This window comes from Bison bison, unplaced genomic scaffold (assembly GCF_000754665.1).
Source record: "Bison bison bison isolate TAMUID 2011002044 unplaced genomic scaffold, Bison_UMD1.0 scf7180017864377, whole genome shotgun sequence".
Classification (NCBI taxonomy): domain Eukaryota; kingdom Metazoa; phylum Chordata; class Mammalia; order Artiodactyla; family Bovidae; genus Bison; species Bison bison.
In genome coordinates, this window is record NW_011494949.1 from 16105 (window position 1) to 25798 (window position 9694).

The 9694-nt window shown below is 57.6% G+C and overlaps 2 protein-coding genes across 2 annotated transcripts in view; both read left to right on the forward strand.

Moving 5' to 3' along the window:
• AHRR (aryl-hydrocarbon receptor repressor) overlaps window positions 1-3439 on the forward strand; it is a gene marked incomplete at its 5' end in the record, with an annotated part of 19091 nt that extends 15652 nt beyond the window's left edge. Inside the window, 3 exons of the mRNA XM_010857126.1 lie at window positions 1738-1799; window positions 1998-2139; window positions 2470-3439. Of these exons, the coding sequence (XP_010855428.1) occupies window positions 1738-1799; window positions 1998-2139; window positions 2470-3439 (1174 nt within the window). The remainder of the gene's footprint in view (window positions 1-1737; window positions 1800-1997; window positions 2140-2469) is intronic.
• Window positions 3440-8336: 4897 nt separating this feature from the next.
• The window catches only part of EXOC3 (exocyst complex component 3), a 27088-nt gene continuing 25730 nt past the window's right edge, over window positions 8337-9694 (forward strand). The window contains exon 1 of the mRNA XM_010857106.1: window positions 8337-8402. The gene's annotated coding sequence lies outside the window, so the exon portion shown is untranslated. The remainder of the gene's footprint in view (window positions 8403-9694) is intronic.

Genomic DNA, 9694 nt, shown 5'->3' on the forward strand with positions numbered 1-9694 from the left:
GAACTGGACTGATCGCTTCTCCAGGAGGCGTGCTGTCCCCGGGCGGCCATGGGGGGAAGCGCAGGTGGCCCAGCCTCCACGGCGGGTGTGGACTCCCGGACCCCCTGCCACTGCCCCGGGTGGCGTGGACGCCTGGATGTCCCTCAGAGGGCTGGCGAGGGTCTTCACGGTGAGGCTAGGATGCTGTACAGAGGGGGACTGTGGAGCGAATACTAGACACATGTTGTAAATATCATTAAAACTCAGGGAGGTTATCACAGAGTGCCAGGCTGGACGCCCTGTGTTAACAGCAACTTCGTGTCTGCTCTCGGTTTTACACGGGACGGTGCATGTGTGTGGACACAGTCCTCCCCATCGGGCCCCCCTCCCCCACTGGGTCCACAAGTCCATTCTCCGCACCTGCGTCTCCATGCCTGCCCTGCAGATAGGTTCATCGGTACCGTCTTACTGGATTCCCATATATGCGATAATAGGTGATACTTGTTTTCCTCGGTCTGACTCACTTCACTGTATAACAAGCTCTAGGTTCAGCTGGGGGGAGCAGAGGGGATATGTGTATAATTATGGCCGATTCACATTGTTGGGTGGCAGAAGCCAACGCTGTAAAAATTAAAAATAAAGAAAAAAACTGGAAGAGAGGAAGAGCCCTCCAACATTTTGGGAAAGAAGCCTCTGTTGCCTTCGGGGTTTTCTGGAACCGAATCCTGCCCTGAGCTGAACTCCTTGCTGGAGCACCTCCTCCCGTCCACTCCCCTCTGAGCTCAGAGGCCGTGAGGAGCGAACCCAGGGAGTCTGAGGCCCAGGAGGCTGGCTCTGGATGGAGCATCGTGCTCGCTGGACCCAGTTCAGGTCCTTTACAAGTCTTCCTGAAGGGGCCTTTGTGACAGAGCCTCGCTCCTGAATGTTCACGGGTCCTGTGTGCGAGCCGCATGCTCTCCACCTCTGTCCTGTCTCTGCTGTGTCTCTGGGTCCATCTCTGTGTCTGTCTTCCTCCTCTGTCTCTCCTCTGTCTCTGTCTCCATCTCTGTCTCTCCCGTGTCTCCATCTCCTCCTCTGTCTCCGTCTCAGCTCCTGCAGAGACACCCACAAGATGGAGAGTCAGGGCCACTGCAGGGCAGGAAGCTCTGGCTGTGCAGCCAGCTGGCCAGGGTTTGAATCCCACTCCTGCACCTGCTGTGGGGGCAGCTTCAGGCAAGTCGCTTAACACTTCAGAGCCTCGTCTTTTTCTTTGGAAATATAAACAAAATATGATCTGCACGACAAGTTGCAAGTTGCCCTAGGATCTATGACTGTAAGTTCTATGAGATGCAGGTGTGTGTGTGTGTGTGTGTGTGTGTGTGCGCGCGCACTGCCCTGGGCGGTCAGTGTTTAGTGTCACTAGCTCAGTGCTCACAGTGACTTTGTAAACTACAGCAAACAGCTACCGCAGGTCACAGGGATCTGTGTCTTCATTCTGAAATCCAGAAGAAAGCAAACACGCCGAAGCCCATTCCGGCAGCCATGAGTGTCTGCTTTCTGAAGCGAATTCGCTAGTGCTTCACTGGCCTGAAAGATGATGTGAATCGGAATTTCCAGCAAATCTGTAACTGAGAGAAGGCTTTCCAATCTCTACAGACTTTCACACAGGGAGTTACTGTATCTTATGCTCTTGGGTGGCAGCAAAACCGTTGTGTGTAATTTCTGCCCTTGATACACATTTAATCTGCTTGTTGCTTTGCTCTCTTCTGTCCTTTGCAGAGCAAAAGCTGCCTCAAGTCTCTGCGAATCAGAATTGCTTGGAAACACCAATTACTCAGCAGGTACTCCTCACAATTCTCTCGACCACCTTTTCAAATGGGTGAAATGAGCGAATCCCTGGAGGCGGGCTTGGGCTCACTACTGTCCGGAGCACGGGGTGGGTGTGCAGAGCCGGGCTCTCAGGTGTCTGTCACCTTGTGGAAGGTGAGTGTCCACCCACTCCAGGCTCTGCTCAGCCTCACTTTCCCAAATCCTGACAGGGAGAAGCAATGGAGAAAACGGCCTTTCCTTGTTCAGGACACCAGAGGACGCCTGCCGCTGGGGCCGGGTCACAGCCCGGGGCCCCTGCCTGTGCCTCCGGGGCGGCCCTGACCTTGTCCTTGACCCCGATGGCACCTCAGGGTAAGTGAGTCAGGGCGTCAGCAGCCCTCGCCCTCAGCAGCTGAGCTTCCCTGGGTGGGACAGGCGGACACAGAGGGCACCCACAGCCGCTCCTCGCCCTGGAGGTCGTCCTCACCGCGTGGGGACTGGCCGGGGACACTGACGCCCCAGCCTCTGTCCTCATCACTCCCATCCCAGGCCCCTCCACCGCATCCTGGGGTGCTGGGGGACTGTGGGAGGGCCCTTCGGGGAAGGAAGGGGCTGGCCCGTGGTCCGGAGCTGCAGGTGGCACTGCCCAATGCAGGGTCGCCCCCTCGGCCTGTCCCGTCTGACGGGAGTCCCCTCCCTCAGGGCAGAGGAAGGAGAGGAGCTCGGGGGGCTCCCGCGGGACGTGCCCCCTTACAGCTGCCGCCTGGAGTCCCTGGGCCCTGTGAAGCACCTGGACTGGGCGGCCGGGAGGCACGGTCAGGATGATGGCAGCGCCAAGCTGAAGCTGGAGCCCGGCAAGGCTGCCCCATTCCCCACCGCCCCGGCCCACGGCGCCTGCCTGCCCTACCTGGGTGCGCAAGGCACCGTCCACTCCCTCCGGAGCTCACCCAGCTCTCACCCACCCAGGCCGCCCCCCGGGGCCTGCGCCAGCCGGACCAGCAGAGCCCTGCGGGATGGGCACCAGGGCCCAGCGCCGCCCCCCACACCCGGCCCGTTCCCCCAGGGGGGCCTGGACAGCAGGGTCCCTCGGCCAGCAGTCCAGCATCTCCCGGTGGGCGGCTACCCCGCTGAGGACAAGCTGCGAGGCCTTCTGATGCCCCCGGGAGCCCCGAGTCACCCCGCGTTGTCACTCGATGTGCCCATCAAGATGGAGAGTGACTCAGGGTCCGAGGACACGGCGGACGGCTACCGCATGTCCCCAGCCCAGGTGTGGCTGGGGGCCGGCAATCCGGCCAAGAGACAGCTGGTCACCTTCCCCACCAGGATGCACCTTAAGACGGAGCCGGGCGCCAGGCTCCCCCTGTACACCCCACCCCCAGGGCCTGGCCTGCTGGGCGCCCCCCCCAGACCCGGCAGGGGGCTGGCCCCGCTGCACCCCACGTCCTGTGCCTGCCTGGAGCCCCCACCCCGCCTCTGCATGCGGGGCCACCAGCCCTTCAACCTGGGCTGCAACTGCCGGGCTCCCGGGCCAGCTCCCGCAGTCAAGCTCGAGCCCCTAGACTCGCCCCTGTGGGCAGCTCACGGCCAGGGCGGGCTGCCTGGGCTGTTCTCCAAGAGCGCCCCGGCCTCGGGGATGCCCCCCAGGGACACGCAGTGCGCCTTCCTGCCCTAGAGCTGCCGGGCCCCACGGACAGTGCTTTTGCCCGAGCCTTCCCCGAGGGAAGCACATGCAATGGCAAGTTCACCGAAGGTCCTAAGTGCAGGGTGGTCGTCAGCTGCTCAAGGGCGGAGGGTTCTCCCCTGAGGAGCACAGCTCCCCATCCCCACCCTAGGTCATCTCCCCAGCGCCTCGCAGGGAGCAGACCTCGGGGAACAGCCGCACCCTGGTGGCCCGCTGCCAAGACAGCTAATTGGGAGTAAGGCTCACTGAATGGCAGGTGGCCACATGCTCACGCCTGGGAGGAATCTAGAAGTTCAGCCAGAAGAGGCTGATGGCGCCGGGCCACCCTCCACTCCAACATGCAGCGTGTGCTCAAAACGCTGGCCTAGGCCAAGGCAGGCCCGGAGCTGGGATTGGCCAGATCTTGTGCGGTTCTTGCTGCAGTCTCTGGGGTTTCAGCGGCCTCCGATGGAGGTCTGTGCTTATCTGCCCCCCGCTGCATCATGTCACCTGGTGCACAGGGTCGAGTCCAGAAGCACAGCATGAGGGGAAGGAAGGAGCTGGTTCAGGTGTCAGGCTGCCTTGCTGACTGCAGGTCTTCAGATGACTCTGATCATCATCCCAGAAGGAATTAATCGAGACCAGACAGACAGGCAGCATTTTATAAAAAGGAAAAAATTGTGGGGACTTCCCCTGTGGTCCTGCAGTTAAATGCCTGCAGGGGGTGTGGGTTCGATCCCTGGTCAGGGAACTAAGATTCCACATGCCACAGGGTGTGGCCAGAAAAAAAGAAAAAAAATTGTGAAGGGAACACATTCTGAATGTAGGGAATTTAGGTGCAAAAGAAGAAATCAGAAGGCAAAGGCCACCCGCAGTCATCACGGATAGCTCTGGCGGAGGGCAAAGTTCACCACACCTTCGGGGCGACCCCACCCCACGGGTGCAGTCTGTGCAGGATGTGACACCAAGGGACAGAGCCACCACGGGGCAGGAGGAAGCTGGTTGGAGACCCTTCCTCTTTACAGCACGAGCATCTGTCCTCAGTCACCCCCTGCCCCAAGAGTCTCAGGACGTGCGGGAGCCCAGCGGGGACTTGCAGTCCCACCGCATTCAGCAAGGGGTCTTTCTCTCTGTCATCTGTGGCTTTGGGGTGTCAGCGTTCAGCTCCTGAGTTGGTGGTGAAGCTATTTGCTTCATTCACGTTGTCGAACTCAGGACAGGGCCAGCAGGACTGGGTCTGCTGGACTCTTAGGCACACCTGGGGGTGCTCTTACCCCTCAGCGGTCTGCTTCTTGGAAGGGCTTCGCCAGGGGCATGGTGGGGGTGGAAGGTTTCTTCCCAGAGTGACAGAAGTTACCCGTCAGACTCCGGGTTGGGCGTTGTCAATTCATGGCCTCATAGGATCCCCAGCAGCCTTCTCTTCTGTGCCCACCCCTTGCAGGGCCCTTACAGAAAGTGACGCTGGTGCCATGCTGCCCCCGCCTTTGCCAGAGTCTCCCCCTCCCCTGTTTTGATGGCAGCACAGCTGCCTGTCAGGACGACCTGCTTCCCACCCTCAGCCGGCTCAGCACCCCTCTCTTCTTGGTTCTCATACTGAGCCCAGCCCACTGTGTACATTTCATCCCTAAGATACGGCGTGGAATTTCAGAAACTTCCTCCTTCCTTTCTATTCACGCCAAGTGCCCAGCTCCTCATGGAAGCACTGTGCCATCTCTCAGAAGTGACTGTCAGCCTCTCTGGAGCTCCCTCTGTGAAGGGAGGGTCCTCAAATGCACCCTCTGCACAGGGGCACCCATTCCTGTCTCGGTGTGGTAGCCGGCAGTCTGCATGTGTGCAACCTTGGACCAGAAAGATGGAGTGGAGAGGCGTCATTGCGTGTTTGCACACTGTAGCCGGAACCCAGCGAAGGACAGCTGCGGCTTGAGGAGGCGCAGCAGTCTGCCCCCAGGGCCATGGTGCCCGAGCGTTCACATGCACCCACTCCCCTGGACTACGTGCGCCGATTTGGTCCCAGCAGGTGCGTGGCGCGTGGCGACTCACGCTTTGTTGGTGCAGAATCCAGCGCCTGGACATCGGGGCTCCAGTCTCGTGCTCCAGAGATGCTGTCACGCTGGAGGCCCAGGCCCTGACGCGCTGGAACAGTGGCAACAGAGCCTGCCTCCATCAGCACTTTGCTGTTTTACAGCCTTGCCCCCCTGATAAACTGTGCAGAAGGTGATGATGGAACGTGGAATGTCAGATGTGGCCATTTCTGCAGATGTGGCCGTCCCTGCTTTAAAATGTCAGTGACAGCACCAATTTCAGGCCTCTATTTTCTGTTGCTGGTAGCTTTTGCCTATATAGCTGAAAAACATTAAAATCAAAGATGATGTACGAATGGGATGGAAGGGAGGCGATAAACACAACTTATAGTTTATATTTTTGTAGTTTCTATTGGATGAAAAAAGTGTTTAATATCTGGACAGACTTGTTGAATTTTTAAACACAGATGCACTATAATGCAGCCTTTCGTACTATTTCCTCAGTGCCTTTAGAAAGAGCTTTCAATTTCCAATACTGTGGTTTGTATTAAATTTATGATATTGATGTAAAATAAAATCATATGTTGTATGTGTTTACTGTAAATGGAAACATCTTCTTAATTTTCCAAATGAAATACCTTATTTCCTTTACAGTGTGTGTAGGCAAATTTACATTCTAAGACTGTCCTTTGCCGCCAGGCTCAGGGCCATGATAAGAGCGAGAGTGGACTTGGGGTCCCAGGAGGAGCCCCCACAGCTGTGCTGTCAGCCCGTCTCCCTTTCCTGCCAGACCTCCTGCCCAGCACCGAGGCCTGGGGGACACCCCAGACTCAGACTGCACTGTGAGGAGCAGACGCCTGGCCCAATGTCACATGTGTCTCTGCCCAGGACCCGGGGACCAGTGTGTGGGAAGGGCCAGGAGGTCATCTGGGTCCAGGCAGAAACCACCCCCCCCAGGGTCAAGGGAGTCATGTTTTCATTTCTTTCGTTTGGTTGCAGAGCACCTCCAAACCGAATGAGCACTCAGCGCCCCGTATGGCACTCGGAGCTGCCCCGGTGCCAGTCCAGCCCAGCCCAGCCCCTTCCTGCGCCCAACAGGCCATATCCCTCCCTTCTCCACGACTCCGTGTCCCTCCTGGGGAGACTAGGCCAGCCTGCCCCCGCCTGCTGGGTCCCAGCCAACTGCTCCCTGGCCCTGGGGGCCAGCAGTCCAGCCTGCCGTCCCCACACCCACCTCCTCTCCCTGTGTTCTTCAGTCTCATCACGGGGAGACCTGGAGGCTGGCGTCACCCCACCGCATGACTCTCCCACCACCCAGCCTGCCACCAGCGGATGTGTGGGTTGTCTCCAGACTTCCGCTTGCCCAGCAGCTGCCCCGCGCCCTCTGTGTGCTTCCGTGGGACTGAGGACGCCCCCCAAGGTGCTGATGGCACTCCCCTCACCAGGCACTGCCCAGGCATCCTCCTCGGCACCCAAGGGACCCTGCCACAGATACGCACAGCCCATTCCAGGCTGTGGAATGAAGACGCCAGAGGCTGGGTGGCTTATAGACAACAAGCATTTCTTTCTCACGGTTTCGGAGGCCGGGAGTCTGAGACCTGGGTGGCGGCAGGGTCTGCTGACGGCCAGCTTCCAGGTCGCTGGGTCTCTCTGAGGCGTGAGGGGGCACTCAGCTGTTTCATGCACATCTCCTTCCTTCACTCAACTGCTTGTTGAGTCCATGCTGAATGCCAGGTCCTGGGATGGCGCTGTGGAGAAGGAAATGGCAATCCACTCCAGTATTCTTGCCTAGAGAATCCTGTGGACGGAGGAGCCTGGTGGGCTGCCGTCTATGGGGTCGCACAGAAGCGGACACGCCTGAAGCGACGTAGCAGCAGCCGCAGGGCCGGTGCTGGGGCCACGCTGGGGAAGAAGAGACGCAGAGTCAGGTTGCCGAAGCCGCGTTCCCGTGCACACAGTCAGGGGGCAGGGACAGACAAGTGGCCAAAGGACTGCGTAGGTTCTGTGGTGCGTGGGGAGGGGCTGGGTGCTGCTCAGGCGGGTCGGTTGGGGTCTGATGACCCAGGTGGTGGTTTTGTGGGTGAGGCGGCCTCCAGCCAAGACTTGACAGAAACACGGATTGCGCGTGGAGGAAGCTGGAGTGAGAAGGTGAGGAGAGAGTGGGGAAGAGGCCAGGCAGGGGTGGCAGGTCACAGGCAGGTCTGGGTGAGGGGGCCACCAGAGGGCTTGCGGTGAAAATGACGCCGGGCGGTGGTCTGAGGGCCAGATAGGCTACAGGAAGGCGAGGGCCCCCAGCCTCCACAAAGACCATGCTGGTGCCGCGAGGCACCCTCATCTTGATTTCCTCCCCAGTGAGGTGAAAGGTCCTCTGCTGTCTGTCCTGCACTTGTTTGCTCTTTTTAGTTGAACTGTGGGCATTATTTTAAAATTCAGGATAGCTGTGCTTTGTCAGTTAAAGTTTCTCTCTCAGTCTATGGCTTGTCTTTTCATTTAAGGACTAAAATAGACACAAGAGTTTAAAATCTTGGCACAGCAAACTATCTTTTTCCTGGTGGTTTATGTGTTTGTATCTTAAAATAACTCTTTCTGGCAGTGCCTCTGACATAAAGCCCATTTGTCTGGTATTAACATCACCACCAGAGAAGGCAATGGCACCCCACTCCAGTACTCTTGCCTGGAAAATCCCATGGATGCAGGAGCCTGGTAGGCTGCAGTCCATGGGGTCGCTAAGAGTCGGACACGACTGAACGCCTTCACTTTCACTTTTCACTTTCATGCATTGGAGAAGGAAATGGCAACCCACTCCAGTGTTCTTGCCTGGAGAATCCCAGGGACGGGGGAGCCTGGTGGGCTGCTGTCTATGGGGTCACACAGAGTTGGACACGACTGAAGCGACTTAGCAGCAGCAGCAGCAGCAGCAACATCACCACAGCCGCTTTCTCGGGCCCAGACGGGTGTGCAAACCTCCTCCAAACTTAACCATCCTGTTTTTTCATGTTTCACATATTTTTCTTACAATAACTAGTTGTTTTAAACTTGGGTTCTGATAATTGATAGATTTGAACTTGTTTCCACTCCTCCTTTTGTGTTTTAGTTACCGATGATCCTTTGGCTTTTCTTTTCCTAGTATCACTATGGCATTGCTTGCACTTTCTTCTCATATTTAACAAACTGTAAGCTACAGCTTAACAAGATCTCTGCTCTCTCAGAACGCTTCAGAGATGTACCTCGCTCCCTTCTTTAGTCTGCCGGGTTAGAGCCTCTCAAGAACTGCTCCTGGTGTCTTCTGCTGAGTGGTGACTTTCAGAGAGAGCTTTTCCGCTGAGGAAGGCACCAAACCCAGGGAGGCACAGGCCCCCAGCTCTGTCTTCTTGGGATCCTCTCCTGACCCAGGGACCCCAGCACCTGGGAGACATTGCTTATCGGGGTTCTGCTGTTTGTTTCCCCTGGTCCACTCGTGCACTGAGGATGTTTCAAAATGTCTGTACAGTTAGAATTTCAAACATAATTATAATTTCTGTTTACATTCTTCATTCCTCTAGTGTTCAGTCACTCAGTCGGTCCGACTCTTTGCGACCCCATGGACTGTAGCCCGCCAGGCTCCTCTGCCCATGGGGATTCTCCAGGCAAGAATACTGGAGTGGGTTGCCATTTCTTTCTCCAGGGGATATTCCTGACCCAGCATGGCGCTATATTTTCACAAATTATCAGGGACAGATGAAATAACAGAGGGATCAGCCCTCAGAGCCAGTCAGGCCCTTAAGTCCTGGCCCTTGGAGAGTGATCTGCTATCAGCTGCCTGTAGGTTCCGGTTGGCATGGCCACAGGTAGGGGGCTCACACACCTGCTCTTTCCTGCCCCTGCCTCTGTGGCCCAGGCGTTTGCACACAGATACTGACCTGGGTCTGTGTACTCAAGCGTGTGTGGTGTCTATGGTGTACGTGTGGGTCTGGAAGTCTGTGTGTGTGTGTGGTGTGTGCATGTGGTGCGGTGTCGGCATTTGTGTGGAGTGTGTGGCATGTCGATATGTGACATGTGTCTGGGGTGTCTGTTGTGTGTTTATGTGTCTGTCTATGTGTGTGCAGTGTCTGTGTGTGTGTTTACGTGTGTGCGCGCCGCAGCCCCGCTCTAGGCGCCGTGGCCCCATCTGCAGCCGGCCTTCACGGTCACTGAGCCCGCGCGCCCCGCGCCCCACGTCCGAGCCGCCAGGCCCCGCCCTCCCAGTCTCGGGGCCGGAGGCGGAAGT